Consider the following 22,544-nt stretch of genomic DNA (forward strand, 5'->3'; position numbering starts at 1 on the left):
ATAGAGAAAAAACTTTGTCATTTTTTGGCACCTTACTGGACTATTAATTAGTTTCGCACTATATAAAAAAGAAATAAAATAAATACTACACATACAGAGAACAAAGCAAAGTTTTTCCCAAGTTTCATGTGAATTATGCAATGTTTTGTTAACAATGAATCTTATTTTTTTTTTTACCAAAAAATAAGCAGAAATCCACAATTACCTTCGAGGAGCTCAACAGTTGTGATACGGATTACACTCCTTGAAAGGGATTTCTCCCCCATCCCCTGACAATGAGATTTTGTCAGACAAATTTTTTTTTATATCTATTTTCAGCACAAAAATTACTTAAACATATATGCAAAAATTTACAAAATGAAGCAATTTCCCTTTTTAACAAAAAGAGAAATTTCTTCAAGATATGATTTGTCAGTTTTTTTAATATTCTTTTTGTTAAAATAAAACTGGTTTTCACATATACAATGCAATGCAATGCAATGCTTACCAGTATTCCAGGGTGCCTTTGGAGGATCAGCCAAGCAACCTTCCATAGAAACCAAAACAGACATAACATACACAAAACCTCCTACTTTCCTGAACACTGTTCTTGTTCGATGACTCTCTCGAAGAACAAAAAGCAGAGACTAAAAATGCAGAAATTAAGCTTTAATCTGTACAAAAATTTATCCATTAATAAATAGACAGTAAGCATTTTAAAAATCAGAGAAAATATAATGGAACTGTAAACCAACTATCAGTAAAAAAAAAAATTTGAATTTCTCAAAAGATATTCATTAATCAAGAATAAAAAAACAGTGAATATAGTTTTCAATATATTATGAACTACTGAACATATTATGAACATATTCAATATATTATGAACTACTGAACTACCAACATTATGAACAAAATGGCATGCTTGTACAGATTGTACTTGTGGGAATATGCTAAGTTACAAATATCAAATAGCACATATACAATGCTGAAAAATCATAGAAAATTCCCTTCATTACTGATATGTAAAATGACAGGTTAAAATAAGTTAAAAAAAGAATAAATCCCTCTATATGCTCTAAATCATAAATAAGCAATCCATGAACCTCACTTAACGTATATTCTTCAACTTACCTGTATTATCTCAGGCCCCAGAAGACAATTATATTTTTATGTAGGGATTTTTCAAAATAGAAACTTACAAATACAGATATCTTCGTTACACAACAAATGTTTCCAGAAATATCTGCACAAAGTGCAGATATTTGACTGTCTTTAAAGTAACTTTACCATATAAAATTAACATTCTTAAAAATAAGTTGCATTCTGGTTCAAAAGTGTACTTTTTTTTTTGAGGAATATTTCTTTATGTCAATGTTTAATTTTAAGCATCTTAAATTAGAATGCAATTTAAAGTAATATAGGAAATCAGTAGCTACCAACTCTCCAGATTTACGGTACTTTTTTTTATCCATTCTGTTCGTTGTCATAATGTAGTCTTTTTGTGAAAAAGATCTGACTTTTTTTTTTTTTTTTAAATAAAAAAACTCATAAAACTAGAGCTTTGGCATTAAATTCAAATATTTTTAAAAAATTCTATGAAAAGTCTGAAGGAAGCAAAAGGGATACTCAGAAGACAGCTATACATACTAATTTTATCAAGGAATACAGATATCACAGCATACATCTAAACAGAGTTTAGAGAATTCTACTTCAGTGGTGGTTGTTCTTTTTCTTTGTATAATATAGTTCAAGAACTATCACAATCAAAATAAATATATATATATATATATATATATATAATCCAATTAATCCAAAAATTAAATAGAGATAAAAACATAGATAGAGATGTACCACCATCTATAGCCTAATTTGTTTCTATATATTTTCAGTTCAACTATTGTTTTGTCAGTGGTATGGTTTGGCCATGCAAGTACTAGGCTTTTTCGTTTTTTTTTGCTGCATAAGGACCACTGCAATGCAAATCTATTGCATCGGCGGTTTGATCTTGGTATCATTCCGTCGTTGCATGGATTCACTTAGCGTTCGAAATGCAGTGATTCCTGACTGTTATTGGCCTCATGGTCCTCTGTCAAGATGGGGCATAATGGTCAAGTCTTATTTTATTTCATTTCATTTGGTCATGTAATCTTTTTAGTCTACATTTCCACCTTAGTGAGATTTCACATAATTCGGAAACGGGTGCCTATGAGGGGGCGCTGCCAAATTTCTTTTAATTGGCTTATTTTCTAAATTATTCTGGGAACTTTGCTTCAACACTACCCTCTCCTTCTTTATCCCCCCCTTATATTTTCCGTTATTGTTATTTTTTATTTGGTTCAGTTTATTTTCACTCTACTGGTTTGCCATGCTACTGGCAAAAATTCTATTTTAATTATTATATATATATATATATATACAGTGGAACTTCTCTATTACGAACTTTTATTTAATGAATTTCTCTATATTATGAATGTTTTCGCAAAACATTGCACCTTGAAACGAAATTACATGTAAAATTAACCCCATATAGCAAAGTGTTAGTCTCTCTATAACAAATTTTTAAAAAAATTAGTAAAAGCATTTTTGCAGATTTTCAGGCATTTAGTGATAAACAGCCGCTCAAATATATGGCCTCCTTCCTTCCAAAATTGCACATTAGCATCTGGAATTAATCATCCTTTTAGTGAACACGTAGCCGCTGACGACTGTAGGAGGGTCTTTGTTTCATTTTTGTAATAAAACCAAATGGGTTTTCTTAAAAGTGGTCATAAACTGTACATTAAATAGGGTAGATTTGTAAATTGATGTTGGCTCAGGGGAAAAAGAAATTTGCTGCGGTAAGCTTTAGTGTGCTGCGGCAGCAATACATAGAATGCTACCATAGTCAGTTTTTAGTAACACATACTGAGTGACATTCGCTTCTCACCTCAAACGTATCATGTGACCTTCCTGTCAATCATTATATGATATGTTCGTTCTCATCAAACTGGACTCCCAGTAGATGGTTTTCATGATTTTTTTTTTTTATTTCGTTCTTTTAGAACGATTTCTCATCAATCACATAGGCTATATGCTCTTGTATATATATATTTTTTTTTTTCTGAAAAGTAACATATGGCATACATTAACCATAAATTTTCTTTTGTGTGTATGTGAATGAAAGCACATTAAAAGAAATTCACAGTCATATATTTCTTCAAAGTGATTGATAGGAAAGGTCACATGATACTGTTGAATTGGTAAGCAAATGTCATTGAGTATGCAGTACTAACAATTCGCTATATGGCCAGCACAGCAAATCGGCAAGAGCTGCAGATATGTATCGGCAAGAGCTGCAGTAGAGTAATTTTTACAGTTGCGGAAACAAGGTCGAAGAGAAAGTGTTTAAGTATTAATGATAAAGTAAAGATTCTTCATGATATTGACCAGGGTTTTAAGAAAAAAGATGTTGCGGAGAAACATGGCATACCTGCAAGCAGTTTATCTATGATTTTAAAAAATAGAGAATCAATTTTAAATGCAACTGAAGGAGCAGACAAGAAGCAAATTAAGTTGTATATATATACGAAGACGTTGATAAAGCTGTTCTAAAATGGGTGCAAATGATAGGTGAAAAGAATATACCAATATTGGGTACAATAATTAGCAACAAGCTCTGAAATTTGCACAGTCCCTTGGACATACAGAATTTAATGCGAGCACTGGGTGGCTAGATAAATTTAAGAAGTGCCACAGAATTGTGGAAAAGGTTATTTGTGGAGAAAGTGTTAATGTAAGCGAAGAAGATTGCAACAGTTGGAAGAACAATATTAACCTAAGGATGTTTTTAATGCTGATGAAATGGGTTTATTCTTTAAATGTTTACCAACTAGAACATTTGCTTTTAAGGATGATAAATGTTTTGGCAGAAAACAAAGCAAAAAAAGAATCACTGTGCTAGCTGGAGCAAATATGACAGGAAGTGAAAAATTAAGACTTTTAGTCATTGGAAAATCAAAACACCAAAGATGTTTTAGAGGCACAAAATCTTTGGAAGTTGACTACACCTTTAATAAAAAAGCATGGATGACAAGTGATATCTTTGAAGACTGTATATTAAAACTAGACAAGCATATAACAAAAGAAAAAAGGAAAATCGTGTTGGTAACTGACAACTGTCCGGCACTTCCTGTCAGTATTTCTGCAAAACTTAAAAGTGTGAAGTTGTTGTTTTTACCACCAAACGTGACATCAAAACTCCAGCCAATGGACCAAGCCATTACTAAAAATTTTAAATTTCATTATCGAAAGAGAATAATAATGAAGATTATCAATGCGTTATCAGAAAATAGAAACTTGGAGGTTACAATTAACCTTAGAGATTGCATCACTGAACTGGCAAAAGTTTGGACAAACGATGTCACTGAATACACTATTCAAAACTGTTTTTCAAAAGCGGGATTTGCATGAATACAGAAGTCGAACAACAACTGGATGAACAAGATGAACCGCCCCTTTCACAACTTATAAACTTTTGGACATTATTAGAATTGTCTGCAAACATCGAAAATGAAATAACACTGGACAGTTATGTTTAAGTAGATCAAGATCTGACTACAAGAGAACATCCAAATGAGTATGAAATACTGCTGAACAGTGTTAGACGAGACCATGATCACGAAGAAATTAACAATGACGCTGAAGACACATCAGAACAACCAGCAGAAAAGCCAACTCGCGAAGAAATGATTCAAGCTCTTAAAATGGTTCGTATGGATCTACAGTTTTGTGAAAATGTTCCTGATAATGTTTTTAATGGTCTGAACAAATGTGAGGTTTTCTTTGAGAATCAGACATTTAACTGTACTGTGCAAACGAAAATTACAGATTTTTTTTTAATTTGTGATACGTACCGGCAAAAATTGTGTAAACATAATTTAAATAAATGTTTTTGAAATAAAATAAATTAAAAATAAATGTAGATTCATTTTGATTTTCTAATTAGATAACAATTTCTAATAAAAAAAAGATATTCTCTCTCTATATAACGAAATTTGTCTATAACGAATTTTTTCGCTGGATTTATCGATTTCGTTATAGGGAAGTTCGACTGTGTGTGTGTGTGTGTGTGTGTGTGTGTGTGTGTGTGTGTGTGTGTGTGTGTGTGTGTGTGTGTGTGTGTGTGTGTGTGTGTGTGTGTGTGTGTGTGTGTGTGCGTGCTGCAATTATGAAAAAGACAGCAAGAACATTGCAGTCTTTTTCATAATTTCGGTGGATGACCTCTGATGATGACACAGATTGTGAAAGACACCGCAATGTTATCTTATCTTACTTTGGTCGCCTTTTCAATTCTTATCCTTATTTTAATTTCCTGTCTATTTCTTCTTCTTTTTCATACCATATATCGCTCACATTGTATACCGTATATTCATTAGGTTTAAATCAAAATGTTCTTCATACTTTCTACTTACAATATATTTTTATATATATATATATATATATATTATATAGGCAAATGGAGTAGATTAGTGTATGGATAGGAGTGCTGATCTCACAGGCATAGCTACAGTGGAAAAATTAAAAGAGCTTGAAAAATAAAAGCAGATTACCTAAAAAATTATATAAATAAAAATATATAAATGGTATTTAATGCTGTAGGTCCTAAGATTTCAACTACATCATCAAGAGCCAAAACCCAAGGAAACACAGCAATAAGCAAGACCTTTGTTTCTGCTATTATGTACACATGGCAGACACAAAAAACAAGCAAAAATATACATCATAGCCAAACTAACAGAGACCAAAAAGAAAACGAAATAGAAAAATAAAAAATACTATAATACTAAAATAAATAAGTAAAATGCAAAATTCAGCTAAAAGTAAAACCAATTGATTCCAGTTAAAGAAAAAATTAATGAATAGCAAACAGCCCTATCTGAATTTTAACAAAGAAAATGAAATATTAGGATGAAAGCCTTTATTTTTCAGGCTCTTTTAATTTTTTCCATTATAGCTATACCTGTCAGGCCAGCAGTTCTACCCATACACTTATCTAATCCATTTGCCTATATTTAATTATGGTTTCTGGGCATTTCTGCTATCACTAGCACTGTCCCAGATCCCTAATCCATTATTACATATAATTATTATTAATGATCTTTTCATTCTTTTTTTAGACATTCTGTTTTATCACTACTAACGATTATTATTATTCATTATATATAGTGTGTGTGTGTGTACATACGTAAGGGTTGTATTCTGCCAAACGCTACGTAAGTCGGGGAATTTCCCCCATGCGTGTGCAGCATTCGCAACTGTACTCGCTGAATTGATTGAATCAAAGAAGAAATGTTCGACGAACATGTAAATAGAATTATTTATTGTATTTATTCAATTTTTTATCTCACGCACAGGAAAAATTAAAAAAGCGTGCAATTTAAAGAAATTTCAAAATTATAAAATTACAAAAAAAGAGAGGAGACAGGTATAATGTCAGTAAGTTATACCTCTTGAGCATCATTGCCAGAGTAGACGTCTTCAGTTGATAAGTACGCCGCTGCGGAAGTTGAGGGCTGTGGAGATTTAGAATGGGTCAGCCGCTCAAAAAGAAACTAATAGATGACTGGATGGTGGCTTTTTTCTTTTCATCGTAGATTTCTTTGTAGCAAGCAAGCATATCATTCACCCCTCTGTTAACTTTTAAGAATTGCTCACTGTCAGGTTACATCTTCTCAAACCTTGCCATCGCTGATACAATTTCATGAAATGCCATTGCCATCTCTATGGCGATGAAGCATCTCAGCTGCTCATTTGGTTCATCTTCAGCTTCATCAGCATTTTCTTCTTTCACTATTGCTGCCTGCAAGTCAATAAGTTATTCGTTAGATAATTCCTTCTCTTCTTCCTCTATTAACTCCTCCACGTCTTTGGCATCAACCACCAACTGAAGTAGCTCTGCAACCTTACAATCTTATCTGTAACCTCTTCATATGATTCTTCTTTTTCAAATCCTCCGTAGTCTTTTACGTGCTGTGGGCATATTTTCTTCCATGCACCATTTAAACAACTTTTAGTAATTTCTGCCCAGGCCTTATTAACGTTTAAGATGGCATGGTAAATATTGTAAGATTTCCAAAAGTCTCTCAACGTAAAATTTTTCTCATAGTCTGCTGCAGACAATGCCTGAGCAAATGTTGTGCGTAAATAGTATGCTTTTAAATTCGAAATAACACCCTGATCCACAGGTTGGATGAGTGAAGTCATGTTTTGCGGTTGAGATATAATTCTCACGCTCAAATAAAATCATCTAGATGCATTGGATGTCCAGGAGCATTATCTAATTGAAGCAAAATCGTGAAAGGAACGTCGTTGTCTTTACAATATTTTTCAACCTCGGGAATGAAGCAGCATTTAAATCAATCCTAAAAGAGAGATATTGTTATCTATGCTCACTGGTTCGATCAGAAATGCACGGGTAGGGAGGGTTTATTGATCCCCTTAAATGCACAAAGATTTCCAGAATGGTATACAAGCAGTGGTTTTAATCTGTAATCTCCTGCTGCATCATCCTCAAGCAAGAGCGTGGCCCTATCTTTTGATGCCTTGAAACCTGGCATTCTATTTTCCTCTTTGACAATACATGTTCTATCCGGCATTTTTTCCAATACAGAGCAGTCTCGTTAACATTACAAATTTTGCTGCGTTGAATAGCCGCCTTCATCAATAATTTTTTCCAACACATCAAAAAATTTCTCTGCAGAATCGGCACTGGTGACTTCACTGCATACTTTAACGTTGTGGTAACCAGCGCAATGCTTGAACGTATTAAACCACTCGCTGCTTGCCACGAACTTGTTTTGGGGTTCGCCGAACTTATCCTTAATATCTTTATAAATACTTGTTGCTTTTGCTTGAATGGTCATTAGACTCAGGGGCACTTGCTTCTGAATCTGATTTTCCATCCATATTAACAGCTGTTCCATCTTCGATATAGCACCTGAACGCTGTTTTGTGATTACTGTTGATCTTAAGTGCTTTGATCCTTTGATATGTTCTTTATACGCACATTGTCCTATAAAATAGTATTCACTATTGAAGCAGCGAGACCTAATTCCCTTACAATAGATGACAAACTTTGTCCTGCTTTGTACTTGTTAATCATTTTCATCTTCATTTCTAAATGAATTTTGTTTCCTTTCCTGGCAACTACCACCACGTGTAGTTTTCGTTGGTCACTTTCCCTTCATCATTGTAATACATAAATAGGAATGAAGAAAAGTTTCTGAAAATTTGTTTTTTATATGATTGAAGATTTCAGTGAAGGGGAACACATTTCACCATAATAGCATAAAAACCCAAACAATTCCAGTTATTGGTATTATCGCAAATGCAATAAGATCGAGTTAACTACCTGTTTATAATTAGATGCACTAACAGAAAAGCCCAATAAATCAGAAAGTGAAAATTGGTTTAATTATTTTTTGGTCGTGACCTCCCAAAACATGCTTTAGAAAAATATCACAAAGTCATTCAAAATTGATTCTTATAACAGGAACATGTGATAGTGATGAAAGTATAGTGCAATTTCCATTATAAATACAGTGGGTCCTTGTATAACACGTGTTTACATTACACGAATTCGATCATACACGATTTATAAATAGGGGAACGTTATCTTATATAACACGAACCGAATTCGCTTATGCACGATTCGCCTTTGTGTTTACAAGAAATGGCAGTCGAACGCGGAATCACCCCAACAGAACGCAACACGATAGGAATGAAGAAGATTCTGAAAATGTATTTATGTGTTTTATATCAGTGAAGGGGAAACACATTTCACCATAATAACGTAAAAACCAACACAATTCCAGCTATCGGAATAATCGCAAATGCAATTAGATGGAGTTTACTACCAGTTTATAACAGATTCCACTAGCAGAAACAAAACTGGAAATAGTTTTTATTGTTTTATGGTAGTAACCCCGAGAAATGTGCTTTAGTAAAATTTGGGGTGTTAATAGTGTATCTCGGCCTTTACGGTGTTGTTTATTCAGTTGCCACCCGCGCACAGCTTTGTTTATGTGTATCAAGCGTGCCTCCTCGTTTTGTAATTGTGCTTTATTCCTAAAAATTAGTAAAATACTTAAAAGGTGTGAAAAGGAAGCGTCCTGGTGAAGACACTGCAGATTCAGAGGAAAAAAAAAAAAAAAGCAATATCGATAAACAAAGGCGGACTGGGTCAAAAATTCTCACCCGGGAAAATTTATAGTGGCCTCATACAGTCTGTCCTCGTATAGCACGATAGTTGTGTTCCTAGAAACTCTCGTGCAATGCAAAATTGTGCAATATAAACAACAGGCCCTATGGGAAAAGTGGGATTAGGTGCCGACCACCCAAGATTGAACACACATTTGGAACCAAAACATTACCAAACACAATAAATAATCGGGTAATTTTAATCGTTATAAAATACTTACGTAATAAAAATATATTTTTATTATAATATAATAAATAATAAAAAATAAATATTTTTTATTATATTATAATAAAGTATTTTTAGTATTTTTTAATACTAAAAAAGTATTTTTTACGAATAAAATACGTATTTTATTCGTAAAAAAATTATTATTTTAAATAAAATAGTCGTAATAAAATACTCACGTATTTTATAATACGTAAGTATAAATTATAATACGTAAGTCGTAATAAAATGCTTACGTATTTTATTACGACTATTACGTAATAAAATATTGCTAATGCTTTTGCTTCTATCGTAAGCAAACTTGTTTTTTGTTTGATTTTCTATCCAAACAGATGACAGCCGTTCCATCCCTTCCAATTCTTGTGTCTTAATCTAATGGATTTTAATTACACTTTGAGTTGTTCCCGCTATGAAAGTCGTTTTTATTTTCTCCGCATTCTTTGTAATTCTCGGCGTTGCCTCATTTAGGTCTGCAGCACGTGCAATATCACACGGTCTTTCATTTCGCTCAAAGCGTTTCACAATTTCATATTTTTTTCTCTATCGACAGAGGCGGACTGGCCATAAGCCCTATCCGGGAAATCCCGGTGGGCCTGAGGCCGGTGTGATTTTGGCCATAAACTGTAGTACAGTCGGTCCTCGTATAACACGTGTTTACATTACACGAATTCGATCATACACGATTTATAAATAGGGGAACGTTATCTTATATAACACGAACCGAATTCGCTTATGCACGATTCGCCTTTGTATTTACAAGAAATGGCAGTCGAACGCGGAATCACCCCAACTGAACGCAACACAATAGGAATGAAGAAGATTCTGAAAGTGTATTTATGTGTTTTATATAAGTGAAGGGGAAACACATTTCACCATAATAACGTAAAAACCAACACAATTCCAGCTATCGATATAATAGCAAATGCAGTTTATAACAGATTCCACTAGCAGAAACGCAACTGGAAATTGTTTTTATTGTTTTATGGTAGTAACCCCGAGAAATGTGCTTTAGTAAAATGTGGGGTGTTAATTAATAGTGTATCTCGGCCTTTACGGTGTTGTTTATTCAGTTGCTACACGCGCGCAGCTTTGTTTATGTGTATCAAGCGTGCCTCCTCGTTTTGTAATTGTGCTTTGTTCCCTAAAAATGAGTAAAATACTTAAAAGGTGTGAAAAGGAAGCGTTCTGGCTAAGACATTGCAGATTCAGAGAAAAAAAAAAGCAATATCGATAAACAGAGGCAGACTGGGTCAAAAATTCTTACCTGGGAAAATTTATAGTGGCCTCATGCTACGGTTTATGGCCAAAATCACACCGGCCTCCGGCCCACCGGAATTTCCCGGGTAAGGCTTATGATCAGTCCGCCTCTGTCGATAGAGAAAAAATATGAAATTGTGAAACGCTTTGAGCGAAATGAAAGGCCATGTGATATTGCACGTGCTATAGACCTAAATCAGGCAACGCCGAGAATTACAAAGAATGCGGAGAAAATAAAACAACTTTCATAGCAGGAACAACTCAGTGTAATTAAAATCCATTAGATTAAGACACAAGAATTGGAAGAGATGGAACGGCTGTCATCTCTTTGGATAGAAAATCAAACAAAAAGCAAGTTTGCTTACGATAGAAGCAAAAGCATTAGCAATATTTTATTACGACTTACGTATTATAATTTATACTTACGTATTATAAAATACGTAAGTATTTTATTACGACTATTTTATTTATTATATAATAATTTTTTTACGAATAAAATATGTATTTTATTCGTAAAAAATACTTTTTTAGTATTAAAAAATACTAAAAATACTTTATTATAATATTTTTATTACGTATTTTAATCGTTATAAAATGCTTACGTATTTTATAACGATTAAAATTACCCGATTATTTATTGTTTGGTAATGTTTTGGTTCCAAATGTGTGTTCAATCTTGGGTGGTCGGCACCTAACCCTACTTTTCCCATAGGGCCTGTTGTTTATATTGCACGATTTCGCATTGCACGAGGATTTCTAGGAACGCAACTATCGTGCTATACGAGGACAGACTGTATGACCTTTTAGAGAGAGAGAGAGATAGAGAGATAAACTTACATAAAGTCGAATTTCCATAAGTTGAGTATTACGTAAGTCGGGGAATTCCTCTTTATACATTTATATATATGCAGTTATGTAGAAGAATATAAGAAATAGAAATAGAAAAAGTATTATAACGAAATTTTCAATTTCCAAAGACTTGGAACAAATAAAAAAAAAAAAAAAAAAGGTGTTATTGGGTTCATGTTACGATATTTTCACAATACCTCCATTTATTCCTACAGGATGCAGAATAAGTTTCCACGAATTTTTTGCACCAGCCGGCAAAAACTTACATTAAGTCGAATTTCCATAAGTTGAGTATCACATAAGTTGGGGAATTCCTATATATATGAAGTTATGTAGAAGAATATGAGAAATAGAAAAAGAGAAAGAGTGACAGAACAGATTAATGCCATCAAATTTATGATTGTACATTACATCTGTCTGTATATAACATTTTTTAATTATAATACCAATTAGATAAATTAGAGAACTTAGAATAACAGTATTAGGGGTGAAAACTATATGCATTAGTTCAAAGGGCCAAATATTTAGGTAACCTAAGTCGAACTTCTTTGTTGTACCCTATAAATAAACACATAGAATACAATAAAATAAAATAAAAAATAAATAAACATTGAATGGAACGTTAACTAGGGTTAGCTCCACTCAATATATCCCATTAATAATTAGCTGCGGCTATCTGTTTCTGTTTGCCATTTGCTAGTTTTTCTATGTTCAAATAAACTGAGAATTTACTGTGAATATACATTCAAATAGGTTTAATTACCTTAATATACATTCAATTTAGCAAAAAATTGGCAGAATAACCGCTAGCCTGACAGATAGCAAGTGAAAATTAATAATAAAAATAATGGAAGTGAACCATGAATAATATACGTGAGTCCAACAATTTATGTAGTGAAAAGGAAGGCTTATGCCTAAAATTAAGGCAAATAGGAAGAGGAATAAAGATAGTAATAGACCTCTTCCTTCACCTTAATTTTAGGCATAAGCCTTCCTTTTCACTACATTTATCTTCACGTAATTCTTCTTCTATTACATCTTCACGTAATTCGGAACTGGCACCTTATGAGGAGGTAGGGGCCACTAAATTCTTAAGTAATTGGCTTTAAATTTTAAAATTGACTTATTATTTTGAATTAGATTTTCTAAATTATTTGGAGATTTTCTGCTACAATTTTTAGTCTAACCTTATTTATTATGATTTATTATTTTTTGCTCAACAGTTTTGCCAAGCTGCTGGCATTAATTTTGATTTAATATTAGTTATACATTGAGCATCATGTGGTGGAATGTGCACTTTTCTGCCTCTAATGATAGCTTTATATTTATTTTCTTTATTTTAGTATTATATTTTTTTATTTGTCTATATAAGCTGGTTAAGCTTACATTGTCAGTGGTGTGGTGTGAGGCACTGGTTAAAGAAGCACTGCAGGATCATCTTGACAAGAATTCAGTTATAGCTCAGACACAGCATGGTTTTGTTAAGGGAAGGTCTTGCCTGACCAACTTGATTGGATACTACGATGTAGTCACAAAAGAATTGGATGCAGGGAATAACTTTGATATTATATATTTGGATCTTAGAAAGGCTTTTGATACTGTTGCACATGGAGGACTGCTGCACAAATTGGAGCAATGTGGCACTGGTGGCAAATTGTTGCAAAGGATAAAGGGATGGTTGAGTGGCAGAAGACAGAGAGAAGTAATTAATGGATTCTGTCAGAAAAAGTACATGGGGTTTGGCAGATTGTAAGTGGAAATGGATGTCTTTGAGATTAGAATTGAGACCACGTATATTTGTGAAATGAACTAGGATGTGTTTGGGAGGTTTAGATCTTTTCACAGATAAACTTACTCTATTAGTTTGACAATTCATGGTGTATTCAATAGTAAGAAAAAGTGAGGGGAGGGATGCTATATGAAGTAATGAAATTTTTGGATATGGCATACACGTGGTAAGAATATACCCAGATCCTTGACATAATGTGGCCTCGACAATAAGCTTACACTATTAGTTTGACAATTCATGGTGTATTGAATAGTAAGAAAAAGTGGGGGGGGGGGGCGCATGCTACATGAAGTAATTTTTTTTTTTTTTTTTTTTTTTTTGGGTAGTTGTTGCCGCATCGGCATCTGTGACCATAATGCACCTCCCAAAGTTTTTGCAGTACAGTCAGTCCTCGTATAACACGTGTTTACACTACACAAATTCGATCATACACGATTTATAAATAGTGGAACGATATCTTATATAACACGAACCGAATTCGCTTATGCACAATTCGCCTTTGAAATGGCAGTCGAATGCGGAATCACCCCAACTGAACAAAACACGATAGGAATGAAGAGAAGATTCTGAAAACGTATTTATGTTTTTGTATCAGTGAAGGAGAAACACATTTCCCCATAATAATGTAAAAACCAACACAATTCCAGCTATCAGTATAATCGCAAATGCAATTAGATCGAGTTTACTACCAGAGTTTATAACAAATTCCACTAGCAGAAACGCAACTGGAAATTGTTTTTACTGTTTTATGATAGTAATCCCTAGAAATGTGCTTTAGTAAAACGCGAGGTGTTAATTGTGTATCTCTGCCGTTACGATGTTGTTTATTCAGTTGCTACACTCACTTGCAGCTTTGTTTATGTGTATCAAACGTGCCTCCTCATTTTGTAATTGTGCTTTATTCCCTAAAAATGAGTAAAATACTTAAAAGGTGTGAAAAGGAAGCGTCCTGGTGAAGACATTGCTGAAAATTAGAGAGAAAAACAAAAGCAATATCGATAAACAGAAGCGGACTGGGTCAAAAATTCTTACCCGGGAAAATTTATAGTGGCCTCATACTATGGTTTATGGCCAAAATCACACCAGCCTCCGGCCCACCGGGGTTTCCCCAGTAAGGCTAATGGTCAGTCCGCCTCTGTCGATAGAGAAAAAATATGAAATTATGAAACGCTTTGAGCAAAATGAAAGACCATGTGATATTGCACGTTCTACAGACCTAAATGAGGCAACGCCGAGAATTACAAAGAATGCAGAGAAAATAAAAACAACTTTTGTAGCAGGAACAACTCAAAGTGTAATTAAAATCCATTAGATTAAGACACAAAGAATTGGAAGAGATGGAACGGCTGTCATCTGTTTGGATAGAAAATCAAACAAAAAACAAGTTTGCTTATGATAGAAGCAAAAAGCATTAGCAATATTTTATTACGTATAGTCGTAATAAAATACTTACGTATTACTTAAAATACTTAAGTGATTAAAATGCTTACGTATTTTATTACGTACAATAATAAATTGTCGTAATAAAATACTTACGTATTTTATTACGATTATTTATTGTGTTTGGTAATGTTTTGGTTACAAATGTGTGTTCAATCTTGGGTGATTGGCACCTAACGCTATTTTTCCCATGGGGCCTGTTGTTTATATTACACGATTTTTCATTGCACGAGGGTTTCTAGGAACACAACTATCGTGCTATACGAGGACTGACTGTACTTTGATCCAAGCCCGAGGGGGGATTGGAACCCGCAACCTTTGGGTTGCCAGGTAGGCACTTTACCCACCCGGCTAGCCCGGTCGGCTATATGAAGTAATGAAATTTTTGGATATGGCATACATGTGGTAAGAATATACCCAGATCCTTGACATAATGTGGCCTCGACAATGCCCCCCCCCACTACATAACTAAGCTATTTATCTCTCTAAAAGGTCATTTTTGTAATGAAAATTGTATTAGTTACCAATTCAAATAATTAAAATGCACTACACTTTCATCATATGTTCGGTTATAAGAATCAATTTTGAATGTCTTCGTGATATTTTTCTAAAGCACATTTCTGGAGGTCACAACCATAAAACAATTTGAACTTTCTAGTTTATTGGGCTTTTCTGTTAGTCCAATCAATTATAAACGGGTAGTAAACTCGATGTTAGTTGTGTGGGTTTTTACGTTATTATGGTGAAATGTGTTTCCCCTTCACTGCAACCTTCAATCATCCAAAAAACAAATAAATTTTCAGAATTTTCTCTTCCTTTATTCCAAGATCGGTTTTCGCATCATTTTGTACCTGAAGTAAAACAATATTGTGAAGATAAAAATATTCCTTTTCCGGTGATTATGATTTTAGATAATGCACCTGGCCAACCACCATTTCTGCAAAATCAAAATAATTTTTTTGCCACAAAATGCGACACCACTTTTGCAGCCAATGGACCAGAGTGTTATTTAAACATTTAAAACGCATTATCTTCAGGAGACATTTGACATGCTAATTAATGTAATGGATAAGGAGGGAGGGAGGTCCAACTGTTAAAGAATTTTGGAAAGAATTCCATATTTTAGATGCAATTAAAATAATTCAACGAACCTGGAACAAACTTACAGAGAACTTGAAGGGTGTTTGGAATAAACTGTGTCCTCAGTTTACTGATAATTTTGAAGGATTTCAAGAACCAGAAGAGATGATACAAAATGAAACAGACTGCTAACCAATTGCAAGCTTGATGTTTCTTCAATTGATATCACTGATCTGTTTCAAGCACACAATGGAGAGCTCACAAATGAAGACTTCTTTGATATAGCAAAATGTGAAGAAGCTGAAGAAGAAAAGATTTAACAGCTGAAACTCTCATTCGTTCCTTCACTCTCAAGGGGCTAGACAAAGCTTTTCAACACACACAGAAAAAGCAATTGAGATTTTTGAGTCACAAGATTCAAATTTGGAGGGTACTAGGAAAGTTGCTACAGATTTAAAAAATGCTTATGCATGCTATCGCGAAATTTATAAAGAAAAGAGAAGACTATCTTGGAAACGAACACCTCTTGATGCATTTCTGAAGAAGAGGACTCTCCTTGTGCCTTCAACAAACCAACGAGTGCCGACACAACAATGAGTGATCAACAAGTGTGCATTTAGTTGATGATGATGAAGAATAAACATTCTTTAACATTTGTAAGTCATATACAATTTCTTTATTATTACAATTTACTTGATTTTACAAGCTACATTTTTATTTATTTGGATAAATCAATCATTGTTTAAGCATAAACTAATTATGCTAACTAATTTCAATGCTGAGAATGTAACCACTGATTTTAACATTACTTCTATGGGAAAAAAATTCCCACTTTACGAGTTTTCCCTTTACAAGAGTGCGCTAGGAACGAATTAACTCATAGAGTCGGGAACTACGTGAATATTAAAAATAATAAAACTATAAGTATTGCCTAAGAATCAAATACAATAAATTAAATTTTTAATTTTCAGTAAATATTTTAATAATAGTTATGTTTTCAAGTCTTTCAAAAAGCAGAAGGTATATGCTGTTCACCTAAAAAAATCCAGAGAGTATACACATATATCCTCCACTACAGTCCTGGATAGAAGGCAGGATGTCAAAATTTGCAGATGACATAAAGATTGGTAGATTCGTTAATGATCAGTGCCAAGCAGCATTCCTTCAAAATGACTTGAGCAGGCTTTGAAGAATGGTCAGAAAAATAGCAGCTCAGTTTCTGTTTTAATGCAGCAAAATGCAAGGTCTTACAGACCACCTGGGAAACAGCAACCCCAAAATAAATTATACATTTGGTGGGGTTGAATTAAAAACAATTCAGGAATAAAGGGACCTAGGATTACAATGTGGACAGCTATGAAATTTTCGGAGAAGTGTAAACAAAACTGTTTTCGGAGAAGTGTAAATAAATCAATGATTTATTGAACATTATCCTATAAGGAGATCATAATCCTACTGTACAAGGCAACTGTAAGACCACATTTGGAATACTGTGTTCAAGTATGGAGACCTCATCTGAAAAAAGACACTAAGCTCCTTGAAAGGGTAACAAAGCCAGGCAAGTTGCATGGTGAGATCAGCAAAAGGGCAATTCTATAAGGAAACACTACACAATTATGTGAGCTACAAAGCTTAGCAATCAGACACCTCAAAAGGGACCTGATTGAGCTTTATATGGCTCTGAGAGGGGGTAAATAAAATGAATGAAAGTGGAATTTTCACTCTTATAAAGAGTTCCAGAATTAGGGGTCATAAATTCAAATTACAGTAGAAGTGGCTTAGACTAGATTGTAGTAGTTTCACCACAGGTAGTTGAGGCTGAAACTTTGAAGAAATTAAAAGGCCAACATGAGGCAGAAGGAAGTACTTTTTTCTTTTTCTGGTGCATCAAAAACCTGTGGCTTCTTGCACTATTTGACTAATACTAATTTGAAGGAGATTTTTTTAAACAAAAGTTGATTGATTAATTCTCAACATTTAGCAATTCTGTAATTTTTAATAGGTTGTTAAGAATATTAACTAGTATGTTTCATAAATTATTCATGTTTTATTTTCTCTTTAGTAAACTTAATTTTTAGAATGGTACCCACCTTAGTTTTAGTACTGAATTCTGTTGAATTGGTCACATTCGTTAATTAAAAATAATTAACAAATATTTGTTAATTATTTTTAAGAATTGGTTTGTGTGTTATTTCACAGTAGAATGCAATAAAAAACAAACAAAAAAAAATTGCTAATGGTCAATAAATGAAACTTAATATTTCACACATTTGGAAGCCCCATTTTGGTCACAAAAGAACAGTCATCCACATTCTTTATCAAATAAATACTTAAATCTACTATGATTTAAGGGCACAACCTATTTATTTCTGTAATTGTTCCATGCAAATGTAGGTTGCACTCTTTCTTTAAGTTACACTAATGTGTTGCTTTTCAGAAGAGAACAACTTTGTCATTGTAGAAAGTGAATCTGAGGGTTCATACAGGTAAGTTTGAAGACAGAGTACCAAATGGGAACTGCATCTATTGACTAAATATCAAACATAGCAAGGACAGTTGTTTGTTAGTTTGGTTGGTTTTCAGGAGCATTAGCAACTAAGGCCATATTGCTCAGGGATATGCGGTGGTTATTCCCTGACCTTTCCGCATCCTCCGTATTTGGTGGTGACAGGCTCAAACCCCGGTCTAATCAAGAAGCGTGTGCTACGCACTGCTGCTCCTTCCCACCTAACTACGGAGGTGCCATTAGCAAGGGCATTGTCAAAACTAACTACAAGACAGTTTTTAAAGGAATCCCATATGGTTTCGTGTTATTCAGAAGAATAACACGAAAGAGAGCAAAGCCTCTTTTTTTTTTCTTTTTCTTTTCTTTTAAATTAGGAAGGGTCATCACATGGGTTATAGCTTGGAATCACTTCCATTACTGCCATCTGTAGCAAATGAAAATGTCATTTATCAGAGCCATCATTGCATCTTCTTTCACTACATGTGCAATTTCACTAAGAAAGCTTGCTGTTTTTGTTCTTCTAGATGTATAATTTTTTGCTCTATCACTATCAGAAAAATATTTCTAAACAACTTACCAATGATTAGAACAACTCAGAGGAAGATTATGTTCTAGGGTAAACAAAGTGAATAAGCATTCTACATGTATGATAGCATCATTATCACCATGAAATAACTACATCTATTTTTTTTCTGCACAGATGCACACTGGCAGAATAAACACAAAAAAGAGAAAAGTTACACTTTTTCAAATGATGATTACAAGAATAAAACAGAAAATAATATTCCAAAGGTGCTCTCTCTCTGGTATATAAAATTATATATTATAAACAACATTTAACACTTTGTTTCACTTATTGGCATACAGCTTGTATAAATGTGGGTTGCACAGCTTGGAAACTAGGCACCTTAGAGGAGACTTGATTGAGGTGTTTAAGGATCTGAGAGGCATAAGCAAAATGAATAAGTATGAAATTTGCATGGTTATAAATGATTCTAGAACAAAGGGGCCATAATTTCAAGTTACAGGGTGGGGGAAATGTTTAGTCTGGATTGCAGGAAGTTTTATTTTAGCCAGCTTGTTATAAATTACTGGAATAAATTACCTATATGGTAATTTATTCCAGTAATAAATTACCATGTAGGTAATTTATTAGAGGCTGACAGTTTGGGGAAATTCAAAGGTCAGCTGGATAATTATCTACAGGAGGAGGGGAAACACGCAGGTTGTCAATTTCCTTTTCACTTTTTATTTTGTTTTATTATTATTTTTATTCTATTTTGTTATTTTATTTATTTATTGTTATTTTATTTTTTTATTATTAATTTTTTTTTTTTTTTTTTTGGCTGGTGCAGCATAAGCTTCCTTACACCATGGGGCCATTGCTAATACTTATACTAATATCAAACTGTGTGACAAGTATTGGCGGCAAAAACTGAAACTTAGCCATCTTGTTATATGCAAGAAATTTATTACATTTCTCCACAGCACAACTGTTATCTTTCTCATATCGACTAGAGTGACACATTAGCTATTCTCAAATGTCTACCACAATGAAACTAAAAGATTATTAAAAAATCAGATTTATCAAAATTCTGCACAGTCTTAATAAGAAAATCTCACTAAAAATTTCTCTAACTTAATTAATTCTGACATGTTTCTGAAATTGGATGAATACTTCAAACCCATCTAAATCAAAATGGACATATTTTGAGCCTTGAACAGTAAATTAACCAGTTTTAACTGTAATATATCAAAGTTGTGCACCTAGTTTGATAAGCAGTACGGTCAATTATCATTAGGTATCTACTGTTATGAATTTTTTTGTGCAATGAATAAAGGTGTAAATGCATTTACTAATTATTCTGATTGCCAGCACACATAATTTCATTTATAAGAATTATGCATGTTACATATCATACTGCAATTATAATATTATTAAATTATAATGTAACATTTCATTAAAAATACCTTAAGGATATGTGTTTTCAAATCTAATGCTAATGTAGGAGCAGTGTGCATAAGGCCTAGCAAAGTTCCCATGTCATCATCACCACCATTACTCAGAACTAACTGCTGTACAATTCCCAATGCTGGTTGTCTACATAACTGATACGGTACTAGATTATGAGCACAACGAGCGCCTCCACATTCACGAAAAACACCTAAAGAATAAAAAATAGGTATTATTCATTTTTTTTTTACATTTTATTAATAGCAGTAGTAAATTAGATTTATTATTTTATTCACATCTTTAAAAGCTGCTTAGCTTTTAGTCATATGTCAGAATTATTTAGGACACTAAATACTGAATAATAACAACAGTACTAAACAGCCATTATTATTTTTTTTTCCCCCAGCCAAAGAAAGAAACAATGTTTCTGTATTGTTTTATGCATAGATTCCAGGCTTAAAAATTGCTTAAAAATTGCTCACCGGATTAGGAGTTTTAGATAATATTATTATTATTTATTTTTTTTTTTTTATGTAGAAATACTGCATAAAATAAATAATTTAACCTGAATATATATGATTATCAATAATGAGGTTATATGATAATAAACAAAAAGAAAACTTTTTTTTTTCTGTCACACATAGTAAAGTAAGTGAATTTGCAAGTATTTTTTGTGCTGATTTCAGTTTTATATAAACATTAAAATATGTAATGCTAGAATGATTTTTGCCCTTAAAGATGAATTTACTTGTTACCTTCAACTGAATCAGAATGCAGCTCTTGATGATTTCCTGTTGTATTTTGGCTGTGATACATCCCTCCTCTGCTTCACTTGCCCTGGTACCTCTTTTCCATTGTAGGAATAGAGTGATGGAAATGCTCCCTGTGTGCTCATCACTGACAGCTCCTAGGTTTTCTGGGAAGAAGTCTGTAAATCCAAGAAATTGATTTTAGGGAGATATTACATCCCATAGGCCTTGAAAAGCTCATTGACAATTTCTTGTTAATTTTTTGCCTTGAAATTTCTCAAAAAAACTTTCAATAAATTTTTTTTTAAGTGAGTTCCATACAGTTCCTTCAAATTCATTTAACTGTTCTTCAAAATGTTCATCTTTCATAGATTTTCTTATTTTGGGTCCGACAAATATACCCTTTTTGATTTTGTTCTGACTCCTATAAATTTCTCTTTCTAGTAAAGAAAACTGTTTGATGGAAATGCTTTCCATGCTCAACACTGACAGCTCTTAGGTCCTGTTCCATTTCAATCCACTGCCTTGACAACATTTTTAATTAAACCAAGTTTAACATGCAACAGTGGTGATGAAACTTTCAGGAGTAACCAATGGTTTGTTTGCAATATTTTTCTTTCCTGGAATGAGTTCTTTACTTTGAGGTCACTGTTTTTTTAACATAATGTTTTTTTATTTCTACTGTCCCATTCACAAATAAAGCAGCAATACTTGGTAGGCCTAACTCTTGTCTTACCAAGTAGTAGGCCTGATAAAAGCGCAATCACTTTAAGGTCATCACAGATATGCCAAAAAACTGCTCACAGTGAATGCTTGTCAAGAGAAGTTTCTTTCATTTGTACAGCATATGCTAAGGGTACTGATAGTAACTCATTTCTGTTATGGAGTTTGAAAGCAGTGTTTCTCACTCGCTTTTGCAGAATTGATTAATGACCCCAATCAGCTAGATTGTGCAGGTGTCCTGGAGTTTCAATTAGAGAATTTGCATCACTGCAGTAAATCAAATTACCTTCTTGAGAAAATAAATGTATAAATATTTGGTGAAATTTATTAAATTAGCATATTTTGATGTCCTCTGGTAGAAAATTTCATCCTAGAAGCCAAACGTCTAGCTTGGTTTTCAGATAAGTTCAGATTGTGATCAAGATTATATGAGATATTAAGTGCGGTTCTGCGAATAAACATGTCACTTCTTATGTGAGGTCACTAACTTGCTGGTCTTTTCCATAGTAATTCTGAGTCTCACTATAAGACTCAAACTCACATTATCTGTTCATCTTCTTAATTCAAATTTCAAGCAGTTTTGTTACAGGTAGTTCTTCATTGGGTAATACCTGTCTTATTGTTGATAGATTTAGAGGTAACCCCCAAAATGTTTTTAAACAAAAATAACAATCTGTAGAATGATCTTTTGGTTCCTTCCAAATCACAGGAACTGCAAATAGTACACGATTGTGAGATCCATTTAACAAGGCAGT

At 33.3% G+C, this 22,544-nt stretch overlaps 1 protein-coding gene across 3 annotated transcripts in view; it reads right to left on the reverse strand.

Moving 5' to 3' along the window:
* bchs (WD repeat and FYVE domain containing 3 bchs) overlaps positions 1–22,544 on the reverse strand; it is a 1,877,108-nt gene that overhangs the window by 1,555,935 nt on the left and 298,629 nt on the right. For all 3 annotated transcript variants that reach the window (XM_090389621.1, XM_090389619.1, XM_090389620.1), the window contains exons 14-15: positions 20,335–20,528; positions 488–626 (exon numbers count right to left, since the gene is read on the reverse strand). In XM_090389621.1, coding sequence (XP_090245747.1) covers positions 488–626; positions 20,335–20,528 — 333 coding nt within the window. The remainder of the gene's footprint in view (positions 1–487; positions 627–20,334; positions 20,529–22,544) is intronic.

The sequence above is a fragment of the Mastigoproctus giganteus genome, chromosome 2 (genome assembly GCF_048544385.1).
Source record: "Mastigoproctus giganteus isolate SK-2022 chromosome 2, ASM4854438v1, whole genome shotgun sequence".
NCBI lineage: Eukaryota > Metazoa > Arthropoda > Arachnida > Uropygi > Thelyphonidae > Mastigoproctus > Mastigoproctus giganteus.